At 45.9% G+C, this 14,422-nt stretch overlaps 1 protein-coding gene across 1 annotated transcript in view; it reads left to right on the forward strand.

The window, feature by feature from the left end:
* Window positions 1-14,422, forward strand: part of ATP8A1 (ATPase phospholipid transporting 8A1) — a 780,070-nt gene that overhangs the window by 471,317 nt on the left and 294,331 nt on the right. Inside the window, exon 19 of the mRNA XM_086963885.1 lies at window positions 8,477-8,526. Within this exon, the coding sequence (XP_086820011.1) occupies window positions 8,477-8,526 (50 nt within the window). The remainder of the gene's footprint in view (window positions 1-8,476; window positions 8,527-14,422) is intronic.

Raw genomic sequence — 14,422 nt, forward strand, 5'->3', positions numbered from 1 at the left:
ACTGTGTAAAATAGTAAAGAGTGGTATATCAGCCAAAAAGGCCCGTCATTATAGTTGAGCCTTATTACCTTATCTGGGTTTGCCCCTGCAGGTATCCTTTATTATCTCATATTAAAGCCTTCAGAAGAAGAACTAAATAATGGTTGTTCATGACTTGACTTAGAAACGTGTGATAAAATAACCTACCTTTGAGACAATTTGGATGCTTCGCAGGAGATTAACTTTGGAATTAATGTTTAATAAAAAATCACTGTTATCACTAATTCATTCTTTAGTTTATGACTCAACCTGATTTCCCAAAAGGCATATATCTTCCTTTTGGGATCTACAATTCATTTCACTTAATTGCTCAGTTTACCTTCAATAATTTCTATAATAGTTGTCTTGTGCACACATATGCTTTTACTGTTAATGTCGAGCACAGCATCTGCTGTGGACAGACTTACCTAGTTTTCAGACCGGAACTCTGTAATTATGTTTTCCTTAACTATAAGCCAGATTTACTATTTACTGGTTGCAAAATACTAACAGGAACCGACCTTTGTCCTGGGAGTTCATTTCTTAAAAATATAAATTGTAGTGGGTCGTAATCCAAACTACTTCTTGCCAGGCTACATTTACTATAACTTGCCCCTTCTCCATGCACTATCTGCACCCTTGGATATTATGTATGGTATAGCATGTGAAATTATTGCAGTCAATAAAACACTTATGACCTCAGAAATCATATTATTAGCCAGAACACAGTGCAGTGGTACAGTTGCAAGTTTTAGCTAATGTAGTGTGACCAGCAGGGTGATAAGACTGTATATGTAAGTGCAGGATTGATAATAATTAAAAGGTGGTGTGTAAGTATTAAGGTGCGTTATAAAAATGACTTACAGTAATATGAAAGTAATATGAAAGCAGAATGTAAATGATATGTTATGAATTTGTTATGGTGGTTGTGTAATTTAAGGCGTGTTTGGGGCACAAATAAGATAGAAATAAGTGTGTAAGTGGTGCATAAAATTAAGAGATAACTATAGCTATAGAGTTTCTAATGTTTGTGGAGCTTAATTTGAGATATGTATACCAAACCTAAATAAAGTTTTCCTAATTATAACTTGTGTGTAACCTTTGTTTTTTTGTGAATTTCAATAGTTTTTTACAATGTTAGTAGCAATTTTATAATATTCTTCCAGTTTAGTTTAGTGGAGTGTTATTAAGTGGAGTGTAGTACAATATAGTGCAGGATAATGTTGTAATGTACTCTGGTACAGTATATAGTAGTATAGTAAAGTGGAATGAGGTATAGTTTTGTAGTGTTTAGTGGAATGGCATACAGTGGAGTGACATCGAGTGGAGTTGCATACAGTGGAGTGGCGTATTGTGAACTCTTATACAATAGAGTGGCATTTATTGGAATGAAATGGAGTGTAATGGTGTACAGTGCAGTAATATACAGTGGGATAGCATACAGCGGAGTGTGGTAAAGTAGATTGACGTCCTGTAAATATTGTAGAGTAAATTTGCATACACATTCACTGTAGTGGTGAAGAGTTTAGTGCTATACACTGGAGTGTTGTACAGTTTAGGGGTCTTCATTGGAATATCATGTACTGAAATAATGTATAGTGGAGTGGCGTACAGTAGAGTGTTGTAAACTGAAATAGCGTACACTGGAGTGGGGTATTCTGGACTGCTATAGTGTTGAGTGGGGTATAATTGAGTGGTGTACAGTGGGCTTACGTAGAGTGGAGTACGGTGCAGTATACTCTTGTAAAGTTAAATTGCGAAAAATGGAGTGGGGCATATTGGAGTGCCGTTCAGTGCAGTGGTGCCCAGCGGTATACTGTAGATTACTGTGGGGTAAAGTGTAATGTGGTATATTGCAATAGCGTATAGTGGAATAGCATAACCTATAGTGCGATAGAGGGGAGTACCATAGAATTTAGTATTGATTAGTGTAATAAAGTTGGGTTTAGTGACGTTAACTGTTTAGATGTGCAGTGGAGTGCTATATATTGGAGAAGCGTGCAGTGTAGTGGTGTACAACTCAATAGGGTTCATTATAGATGCGAAGACTGTAATCACGTGAAGTGTGGTTTAGTGGAGTGGCGCAGAATGTACTCTTGTAAAGGGAGAGGTGCAGTGCAACGGCCAGGGCGGCGAACTCCGGAGCACGGGGCTCATGGTTCGATCCTTAGTGCTGGAGGCAAATCAGCTCAGCATCATGTGACTCTGGGCAATAGCTCACTTAATATCCCCAATGGCCTCCAGCGCCTTGAGACCCTTACGGGTGATTAGTTTGTGCTTTGAAAATACACTTTTATTTTTTTTAAGAGAAATAACACATTCGATTTTGGTATGGTGCAGTGGTGCATAGTGCTTTTCAGTACAATGGAGTGGCGTAGAGTGTAGTAGCCGAGCCTGGTACAGCATACACTCCAGTAGTGATTTGATTTGGTGATTTCTAAAGTGCACGGCTGCCCAGAGGCTGACGATAGGAGCTGTTATCAAGAAAGGAGCCAACTAGTGGTTTCCAGGAAACAGCCAGGTCTTCAGTCCCTTTCTAAAGGCCAGCTCATTTTGTTGACTTCTTAATTCCAAAGGCAGCTCATTCCACATCTTGGGGACCAGATATGAGAAGGATCTACATCCCCATCTGGATCTTATTATTCTGGTGGTGTGAAGGAAGTGGGCGTGGGAGGACCTCAGTAGCCTAGTCTGGGTGTGAACAGAGATCGTTAATCTAAGTTTTTCTAGACCTTTATTGTTAACTGCCCTCTGAGCAATGCAGAGGGCTTTGAACTTTACTCTTGCGGTGACTGGGAGCCAATGTAGTTGTTTCAAGGGTTCTCTCACTGATGTATATTTTTGGAGTTTAAGTAGGAGCCAGGCTGCCGCGTTCTGTACCATTTGAAGCCACTTAATCACATACTTGGGCGAGCCCAAGTAGAGAGAGTTCCCATAGTCCAAACGGGCAACTATCAGAGACTGAATGACAGATTTCCTGTGCTGCTCCGGAATAAGATCTAGAATCTTCCTGAGCATTCTCAACAGTCCAAAACAGATACCGGACTATTTGTTTGCCTGTTGGTTCATAGAAAGGGAGTTATCTAACCCGATGCCTAGATTTTTTAGCACCTGTTTAGGGACTGGTGGAGAACCCATTCAGGCTGGCCAGTTGTTCAATGGCCTGGAAATCTCCCTGTTGCCTAGAATCATGAGTTCTGTCTTTCCACCATTCAATTTTAAATGGCTATCTGACATCCAGCGTGCCAATTTGTCCAGGCGCGGACCCAATTGTAAGTTGCCCTGGTTATGATCTTCGGGCAGGGAGACAATCAGCTGGATATCATCAGCATACGATACACCCAGGATACCAGATTCCTGCATGATGGAGGCAAGATGCCTTACATAGACATTAAATAACGTAGGACTAAGGGCAGAGCACTGTGGTACTCCAAAGTTTATGGGCAGGCTGTCCGAAAGACAATCCTGTTCCATAACTTGGAGACACAGCTTGTACAAGAAGGATCATAGCCATTCTAATGCTATATCCTGAATGCGTATTTCCCTCAATCTGTTTTAAAGTATGGCATGATTAACGGTGTCAAACGCAGCGCTGAGATCAAGCAGGATAATAGCAGCTGACCCTCCTTTGTCTAGCAAAGCTTTGAGGTCCTCTATAACTTCTAGGAGCGCTGCTTCTGTACTATGAAATTTACGGACGCCCATCTGCAGGGGATGTAGTAACTTGAACTCCTCCAGATAGTTAGTAAGCGTATGTTTGCACTGCCTTTTGAGGATATTGCCTAGGAGGGGAAGAAGCGATATGGGCCGTAGATTTCCAAACACATCAGGATCCAAGTGAGCTTTTTTAACTATTGGTTTTAATATGGTATGCTTCCAGGCTGGGGGAACTGACCTTAATAATGGCATGCGGCGGGGTGGAGTCTAGCGGGGAGCCTGATTTAATGGCCTTAGGCAGCTTTAGGGTAGTTTCTTCCTCGATCCTTGGGAAGTGTGTCAGACTCGAGGTGCATGTTTGAGCGGGGTCCACATCTGGCTCTTCTCTAGTGGAGTGGGTGGCGATTTGAAAGAGATTATAGATGTCTGTCACTTTCTTGTGAAAAAAGGAGGCTATTTGGTTGCACCTGTCAGCTGTGACCTTCAGGGACACAGGGGCTCGGAGGTCTATAAACAAGGATGCCGGAGTGTGCGCAGGATGGAGAGAGATTAATATGAAACTGTGCTCATTGACTTCCTGGTAGTGAAAGCGGTATCATGGTGCAGCTAAAGAAATTTTTAAAGATAATAGCAATTCCACCCCCCAGTTGGGTCTCTCGATCTAACCTGTGGATGTGAAATCCTGGGGGGAGCGCAAGAACAATGTCCAGTCCTGAGCTTGTATTAAGCAAGTTTTCAGTAATAAAAAGTGCATCCAGGAAATCCTCTTCTGAGGTTCCTGATGTCTAAGGAGTATTTTGGTAATGACCGGGCATTAATCAGTCCAAACTGCCATAAGGAGTTTTGAGGTTTCAGAGCTCGTATCTGTCCATCCTTGAAAGGAGGAGTCAGCAGCCCACACGTCTGACTGTTCCCTCTACCACCACTAGGACTGGTAAGATCCAGTTGAGGTTCATTTGACGGTGTGACAGACCACGCACGGAACCTTGGCGTCATCCTGGATTCTTCACACTCAATGAACAGACAAGTCAGCGCCGTACCCTCTTCCTGCTTTAACATTCTTCGCATGCTCAGAAAAACATTTCGCTGGATCCCCTCCGAAACAAGGAAAACAGTCACCCACGCTCTAGTCACGAGCCGACTGGACTACGGAAACACCCTCTACGCAGGTACCACCGCTAAACTCCAGAAGAAACTACAACGAATCCAAAACGCCTCAGCCAGGCTCATATTAGACATCCCACGCAACGAACACATCTCTGGTCACCTTAAAGACCTCCACTGGCTACCCGTCAATAAGAGGATTACTTTCCGACTGCTTACCCACGCACACAAATCACTCTACGACATCGGACCAGATTGCCTCAACTCTCGACTGTCCTTCTACACCCCCTCCCGCCAACTTCGCTCTTCCAGCCAAGCCTTCGCCACTGTACCTCGCATCAACAAGACCACCATGGGAGGCAGATCCTTCTCATACCTGGCTGCCAAAACATGGAACTCACTCCCCGCTTACCTTCGCCTCACCCAGAATCACCTAGCGTTCAGAAAGCAGCTTAAAACGTGGATAATTTGACAAATAATCCTCCTCCCCTTCCTAAGCGCCTCGAAACCCTCTGGGTATGTAGTGCGCTATATAAATTTTATGACTTGACTTGACTTGTCTGAGGGGCTAGGTGCATGGAGTTGCTCCCTAGTAAATGTTTTTCGGCCTGGTAAGAGTGGGACAGAGTTTATAGCTCCTGGTCCCGGACAGGCGCAGACGGGCTTGCCTTTGGCACGCCGGCGAAGCGCCTGTGGCGAGTGTCCTTTATCTGGTTTTATGTTTATGCGGAAGCAGAAATTGACGTGTCAGGGGGAGGGGCTGTGTCTCTCCGCTCAATCGGCAATGCCGTGGCGGACCGGAAATACAGAGTGAATGCAGAACAGCTTCGGGGTGGTGACAGAGATCCACAATCCTCCAGCAAGATCCCCAGTGAGGAATTAAGTAAAATCTTACAGGCAATCAATAAACTACAATAAACTACAATCTAAAAACTTTTAAAAGTCAAATAGCAGCAGAGCACAAACCGTTAAAAATACGGGCTAAAAGCAAGCTGTATCTTGCCTTCAAAGGCACTATCGTCTATCATTAAGTGGGCCATAGTGGAATAGGATGTAGTGGTATAGAATACATTGGAGTAGGGTACAGTGGATTAGGGTCAAGTTACAAGAAGCACAGATTAGGGGCGTCCACTAAACTGGCATACACGAAAGTGAATACAGTGCAGTGGGGTCCACTATAATAGCATAGAATAGGGGGCTCCAACCTTTTCTGTAATAAGAGCTATTCACTTTCAATGAAAATCATCCCAAGCTACTAATATTAGTAATGTAATAGTGACCACCACTTCCACGATTGTTGGCTGTGATCACATCAGTGCACTAGGCAGGGTTTCGAGCAGTAATGTAAAAAAGGCTTAGACAATTTGAATTAAAATATTACATCCGTAATGCATAAAAGGCATAGCTGCAATCACCCTGGCACAAAGTTAAGAATATGAGAAATAAATCTCTCCAACACAAATAATGACTTTAAATATGGTTTGCAATTAAGACAATTTTTCTCCAAACATCAGCTCATCAGTTCTGAAAATGCACACATTTTAGTCTTGAATAAATGTGTTTTAATTGTGGTATTCATATAATTATTCAACCAAACAAAAGCTTCTATATTAGTAAGCTAGTCTGCACTCAGGAGAGCTACTCACCGGTAGTTGGACAGCTACTTGTAGCTCACTATCTACTAGTTGGAGACACTTGGCTTAGATATAGTGGTGTACATTGCAATGTTGTATAGTCCATTTGGATTGAGTACAGTGCAGTAATGTACATTGGATTAACGTACAATGTAGTGGAATACCCTGTAGTGTCGTAAAATGGCATATCATACTTTAACTTCAGTACAGTGGAGTGGCGTAAATTAAACAGACAGTGGAGTAGCATAAAATGAATTGTGTGCATGAAAAGAGATATAGCGTTAGTGTGCCCAAAGAAGGACATTTTTTCTCGCGAAAATATATACTATAATATGCCAAAGTTGTCGCGGGTCCCAAAAGGTGGTTAAATTCAATGCATTTTCCATATTTATTTTACTGAGTGTGTTGTGCAATCTGTAATTCGGATTTGGTTAAAACTTGGCTGGATTAGATATAATCGTGTGCAGATGCCTACTTGGAGTAGTGCAAGTAAGTAGTGTAACTAATTTATACGTTTTCGTTTATGTACGTTTGTGAGATCTGTTTTTGCAGTATGCTTGAGAAATTTGGATGTATTTCACTTTGGCCCCATGGTACATAGTGATGCCAACTCATTACCTGATTGGCTAATTCTAATAACGAAGTCTGGTAGCCGACATGTAGTTCCAATTGATTTATTTAGTATTAGTTACAAGATGTTATGTTCATGTGAAGCAGCCCAACCAGGAGCAATCTGACTGCTGCTCAGCCCATACTCCAACTGTCACACCTCACGGGCACCCAAACATTCCATTCATGTCATCACACCAACATTCCATGCAGCATATTCACACTGGCTGAACAGCTGGGGATAAAGTAACTGGGCAAATACATAAACAGGATACTACACTAATGACTGCCTTTACAGGCATGCTGTTTTTAGCTACACTTTGCCCATGTTCTGCGTTATGCCTTTGGATATAGGTAAGTAATTAGTTTGGTATTTTTGCCCTACCTATTATCATTTTACTGAAGTGGTAAAAGGTTTTCTGAAATATTTGTTTTTTTATATTTTTTTGTATAAATATGAAGTTGCGCAGTTCTACCACCGTCTATTGTTATTTCTAACTTTGTCTATATTTTTGTAGCATTCTACGGGGACCTGCTTTTTATTTTAAGTAGTGCAGTCATTTTTAGTAATTAATGTTCTACTCTGTCCCCTTTTTTCTGAATATTTTAAATATGTTAAAATTTGAAAATACACTTTAGCACACTATGTTTACAGAATATAGTGTGTTATAGTAGGTACCACAGTAGAACCACAGTACTCTGTAATTTGTTTTAAAATAAAATATATAAAGTTATGAATATTTTTCACTTCCTATTACCACTTTAAAAAAGTGGTAATAGCTATTGGAATAATAACAAGCCTAATACTTACCTACATTATAAAGTGTGGCACAGAACACAGGAAAACGCGAGTTGAAAACACGATGGCTGCCTTTAACTTCTGTAAAGGCAGTCATTAGCCAATCAGCTAATGACTTGTCACCTCTATGTACCTTGGGAATACCATTGTACTACTGCAGGCACAGATATACCTAAATTAAAAACACTAAAAACATACGAAATACTTACTCTACTTACCTGCAGTACCCCACCTACTCATCTGTGCACCATATCATATAATCCTTCCAATGTACTCAAAAGCAGACTAACGGTTTTCGGGTTACGTGAAATACAAAAGTCTATGTAAAATACATTGGAATTTACACATGTTTTGGGACCCCTCCTTTTTTTCCCACCCCTTTTACCAAACAGCGCAAAGCTGTCAGTATTCTGAGAATAAAATGGAGGCAGTATGTCTGCAAAGTTTTGCAGAAATCCGTCAAACAGGTGCAAAGTTATTAAGGAACAGAAAATTCCCAAAATCCCTATCTCTGGTGACCCTAACTATAACTACAGAGTGACTTCTGCCAATTGGTAACATATGTCTGTGTGTGTGTGTATATATATATTTATCTATATGTGTATGTTTTCAGTTTCTTTTGTCACTTCCAACCAGAATTTCTCTTTCTTTCCAGCTTGGGCAAAAAGAAAGATATGAACTGTTGAATGTGCTTGAATTTACAAGGTAAAGAAAACCATTGGTTATGTTTATTACTGGTTGCTAGTGTAATCTATAATCTTGTTTAATGTAATATGTTGCAATGCTTACTGTCAAATAATTAAATAAAAAGGATAATACGATTGCATTAGTTGGAGGAATTTATACATTAATTGACGTTCAGCAGAGTAGCTTATGATATCCTTCTCCTTAGTGTGTTTGCTTACCTCTTTGATCAGCCATTAAGTTAATTATGATAATTTTTAGCTGAAAAATCGCAAAGTGTGAATGTAGGGATTCTTGTGTCCGATATCATCCACGTTGCCTGTGGCATTCCATCAGGTGTCTCCAGCGTTATGTTTAATACCTAGGTGAGAGCATTGATTGACCTCCAATACGGTTATCTCAGTTACCCCTGATGCATTGATCACACACAACTGTAACGTAACTGGTTTGTTAAATCGTTATTCCATCAAGGTTGGGTACCCTCCAGAATAGTTTGACAGATTTTGGTTCCTGGCCGCTGCCAGTAGTTTAAAAACATATTATGTTCACTAGCCTACCCCATTTCAGTTTGTGAAACCTATGTCTCTTATGGGAGTGGTGAATTACCTAAGAGTATGGTGTGCCTCTGACATGAACACGGACTTCCTGGTGCATACTGTAGCCTGGTAAAATTGTAGAAAATGTTCCTTTTTTGGCTGTCAGGAAATCCCAGGAATAGTGATCGACTCATGTTTAGACTAAGCCAGGCTTTCCACATTAGTATTCCTGCTGATAAGTTTAAGAGGAGTGCATTAAATTGCATCATATTTCTTTGAAATCTTCACTGGTGCCTTGTTAATTGTGCCATTTTTAGGTCTCGGCTTCGAGACCTATTGCAGCCGAGTTGCTCCTCAAGGGACACAGAGCGGTGCACGAGCCGACCAGGCTTTGTGGACGCGCTTAGCAGGCCGGCCGAAGGCAGTGTAATGTTCAAAGACTGCATACGTGCAGTCTAGTTGTTGCGCACGTAGTCGTGCGTTAGCGCGACCGTGATACGTCACGGCCGCGTAGAGTATAAATAAAAGAGGCGTGGTCACGGAACTAGTCCGGACCACGCGGAGACTAAAAGCGTGTCCTGGGTCCATGATTCATGCGCAGCGGCAGTGGCGCTGCGCAACAGATCGTGAGGCCCGACAATGGCGACGAGGGCCTAAAGAGCCCGTGCAGTGCCCTGAAGCACTCCATGCCCCGCTCCACCGCCGATCCTCGGCAGTCCTAGCCCGGGCGGGCCCCGCTAGCGAGCACACGTGGTGTGAGGAGCCCCATGCCGAGTGAGTGGCGGTACGCGCCTGAGAGCCCAGCTGCCAGACGCACGGAGGCGAGCTCTGCCCTATCTACGGCCCGAGGTGCCCAAGCCCAGAAAGGAGGTACCCGCGCTGCCCCTCGAGTGGCGGAACAGCATATTCCCCGCACTCCCAGTTATGCAGGGTGAAAAGGGAGGGTATACTCCCGAGTGGTGACACAGATTGGCCCTGCAAGCGACGGCCTATTACTGCGCACCCCGCTGGCGTGTCCTGGCAGCCCAGACAGTGAGGAGCATTGGTCCTGCTATCGATCACCCTGTGAGCCCGAGTCAGTAAGGGGCTTCATCTCCTTCCGCCATGGCGACCATTCCGCCCATAGAACCCTTCACCGTTGACGGCGCACCAGCGTCCTTGGCCCCGAGATGGAAGGACTGGGTTGAGAGGCTGCAATTCTATTTTGAAGGGGCAGGTACGGCGAGAGAAAGGCGCAGGGCGCTTCTCCTACATCTTGGTGGGAAGGACATTTATCGGATCTACAAGACCCTGGCAGAAGCTACCCCTCATACATATGTCACGCTTCTCAACGCGCTCAATGCCCATTTTGAGCCAATGCAAAGTAAGGACTACGAGCGGTTCATTTTCAGGCAGGCGCGACAGGAAGCGGAAGAATCCCTCGACGCTTTCCATGGCCGTCTGAAGGAGCTAGCGAGCACGTGCGGATTCCGCGACGAGCAAGAAGAAATTCGCGGCCAGATTATTCAAGGCTGCTACTCCTCCGACCTGAGGGTAAAGATTCTCCAAGAGGATGGCAAACCATTAGCGGACATCCTAAAGCTTGGCCGCTCTAAAGAATTATCCCAGGCGAGGGCGTCTCATATGGAAGCAGCGCTCCACAGACCGATCAAAACGGAGCAGGTCCACGTAGCGGAGCACGTCAATGTGGTGCGGCCAAAACAACGCCCGGCAGGGAGAGGGAGGCCGCCAGAACGCCGAAAAGAATGTGGATATTGCGGAGGCGCGCCGCATAGAGCACAAGACTGCCCAGCACGCGGGAGAAAGTGTGGGTCATGCGGGCGCATGAACCACTTCGCATCAGTGTGCAGGTCATCCGAGCCCAAACCCGAAGCTGCTCACGCCATAAGGGAGGATCCGGAGAGTGAGGACATGGACGACGACGCTCACAGCTATCCAGTGCACTACGTGTTTGCCATAGACCAGCCGCTGAGGAAAAAACGGCGACTCCCAAAGTGCAGGATAATGATACAGAACCAAGAGGTGAGAGCAACCATCGACACAAGTGCACCCATCGAACTCATGGCGGCAAACGTCTACACCCAACTGCGAGACAAGCCGACTCTGAAACCAGCCAAAATCAGAGTTTTTGCCTACGGACAAAAAACACCCATACCGTTAATTGGATGCTTCCAAACGGAGGTACAGCACCAGGATAAGAGGACACCGTCAACCATCTATGTCACCAAAGAAGGTAGTGGGATGCTACTCAGCGGCCAAACAGCTGAAGAACTTCACCTGATATCCTTCGCAATGGCGGTATTAGAAGAAGAACTGGACACGATCTTTGAAGAATTCGAAGACGCTTTTAAAGGCATTGGATGTCTCCGTGGAAAGGAAGTATCCTTACACATCGACTGGTCCATTCAGCCTGTGGCCCTTCGTCATCGACGAATAGCGTTTCACCTGAGAATAAAAGTGGAACAAGAGCTGGAGGCCCTCGAAAAACAGGGGATAATTGAGAAGGTCAGCGGGCCCACCCCCTGGGTGTCGCCAGTCGTGGTGGCGCGAAAACCCAAGCAGCCAGGACAGGTACGCAGCTTCGTCGACATGCGCCTGCCCAATGCAGCGGTGAAAAGAGAAAGACACCTGACACCCACAATAGACATCCTGGGAGAGTTAAATGGAGCAAAATGGTTTTCCAAAATGGACCTGAGGTCAGGATATCATCAACTGCCCCTGCACCCGGACTCCAGATATATCACCACTTTCTCCACCCACGTAGGGCTCCGGCGCTATCGGAGGCTCAACTTTGGAATATCAAGTGCAGCCGAAGTCTTCCAAAATACGATTTGAGAGGTACTGAGCGGGATAACGGGAGTCCTAAATGTCAGCGACGACCTGCTGATATACGCCGACACCGTGGAAGAACACCACCGGAGGCTCAGGAGCGTATTGCAAAGGATTAAAGACTCAGGCCTTATGCTGCATCGAGAAAAGTGTCAATTCCTACAGAACAAGATCAGCTTCTTTGGATACACTTTCTCCAACAAGGGAGTAGCCCCGGACCCTGAAAAAGTGAGAGACGTGCAAGCAGCCTCAGCGCCGACCAACACGTCAGAAGTTCGGAGCTTCCTCGGAATGGTGAATTTCTGCGGGCGGTTCATCCCAGACCTCTCCAATCTCACGAGACCACTAAGGGAGCTCACAAAATCTACCACCCCGTGGCATTGGGGAAAAGAGCAAGAGCTGGCATTTCAGAACACCAAGGCCGCCCTGTCCGCCAACACAACTCTATCATACTTCGACCCTACCAAAGCAACCAATATAGCTGTAGACACCAGCCCGTATGGACTAGGGGCGGTACTGACACAGAGCCAAAATGGTGAAGACTGGGTGCCCAAAGCCTACGCAAGCCGGTCACTAACGGAAACAGAACAACGCTACTCTCAAATTGAAAGGGAGGCCATCGCAATCCACTGGGCCTGCAGACACTTCCATGTGTACGTCTATGGACATCCCTTCACTGTCTCCACCGATCATAAGCCTCTGCTTCCTTTGTTCCGAGGGTCAGTCTCCAAACCCCCCCCCAGAATCGAAAGGTGGATCCTACAGCTCCAAGAATATGATTACAAACTGGAGTTCAAGCCCGGTGCAACTAACCCGGCCGATTACCTCTCCCGACATCCCCGAGCGGCAACCAAGCAGGAAAAGGAAGATGCTGAAGAGACGGAGGAGTATGTGAAGATCATATTGGAGCGATCACGACCCCTACCCAGGGGCATCGACCTGATCGTGGAAGCGACCCGCGGTGACGAAGTCATCCAGCACGCAATAGACGCCATGCGACGAAACGACTGGAAATCACTCCAGAATTCACTGAACCAGAGAACCCCCGAGGCGAAGAGTGCCCTGGAAGCGATCCTCAGAGTGAAAGATGAACTATCCGTGGACAATCAAGGATGCCTCCTCAGAGGACCAAGAATTGTAATGCCCGCAAGTTTAACCCAACAGGCGGTTGAACTGGCTCATCGTGGCCACCAAGGGATGGTGAAAACAAAAAGCAGGCTCAGAGCAAAGGTATGGTTTCCGGAGATGGACACCAAGGTCGAACAGCTGGTTAGAGGATGCCGCTGGTGCCAAGCGGCAGGTCCACCCGAACCTCCACCCCCGGTGATCACTGAAGATGACCCGGCGAAGCCCTGGGAACGAGTAAGGGCCGACTTTGGACACCTCCCGGACGGCCGCTATATGCTCATTGTCATCGACGATCTGACGAAGTATCCAGAAGTGGAAATAGTAACATCTTTGACCGCAAAAGAAGTGACTGCCAAGTTGGAAAAGATAATTGCCACCCACGGCATCTTTGAACAGGTGAAGACGGGCAACGGACCGCCGTTTCAAAGCCAAGAGTTTGCCGACTACCTCTAGGAGTGGGGGATTCAACACCGGAAAATCACCCCCAGATGGCCTAAAGCCAACGGGGAGGTCGAGAGGTTTATGAGGACTCTAAACAAAGTCATCAGGATTGCTCATGCTGAAGGGACACCAGTAGAGAAGGCCCTATACACATTCCTGAGTGAATACAGGCAAACGCCCCATCGCACAACTACAGCCGCCCCGAGACCATCCGCAATGGGCAGAATAGTCCGAGACACCTTTCCTCATCATCGCACCTGGACTCCAACGGAGGCAGATCCTCAGCAAACCCTGCGCAACAGGAAACGCTTGAATGATTATGCCAGCTTCAGACGCAGGGCCAGGGAATCGCCCATATGGGAAAGAGATCGGGTCTATGTGAGAGACCGATACCCCGGGAGCAAGTTCAGGCTCCCGTTTGAGCCCCGACCATGGACAGTCACCCGCTGATCGGGCACAATGGTAACCGCCCAACGCGACGGCGAGACCGTCACACGCAATATATCATTCTTCAAGCGAGCATTTGCCCCATCTGGAGAACAACATGATCAAGACCTGGACAGAGCCACCTCAAGCCCAACAACGCCCAGCACCAACTCCCCGGCGAGTGTGCAAGGGAGCACCGAGGAACGAGCGGCGGTGAGCACTCCGGCTTCCGGGAGGCAGGATGCGGCTAGCCTCCAACCCTCCGGCGACGGGCTGTCACCGGTCCCAGCCCGACAGGACACTCCTTGAAGGATCCTGTTCCGAGGTGAGGCCGCAGGCTATGGGTTGAGAAGAAACCCAGCACCCTCTTCGCAGCTGGCGGACTTTGCTGTGGGCTGAGACTGTGAAACCTGATCATCAGACTGGTAACAGGCCTGCCGGCCATTTTGATTTCTCACATGTCCAGGTGAAGCAAGTGACTTTGTGACAGACTATCCTGTTTGTGGTTGTTTCTTTTGATTTAATAAAGGTTGAAAGGAGTGTAATGTTCAAAGACT

This window comes from Lissotriton vulgaris, chromosome 3_1 (genome assembly GCF_964263255.1).
Source record: "Lissotriton vulgaris chromosome 3_1, aLisVul1.2, whole genome shotgun sequence".
NCBI lineage: Eukaryota > Metazoa > Chordata > Amphibia > Caudata > Salamandridae > Lissotriton > Lissotriton vulgaris.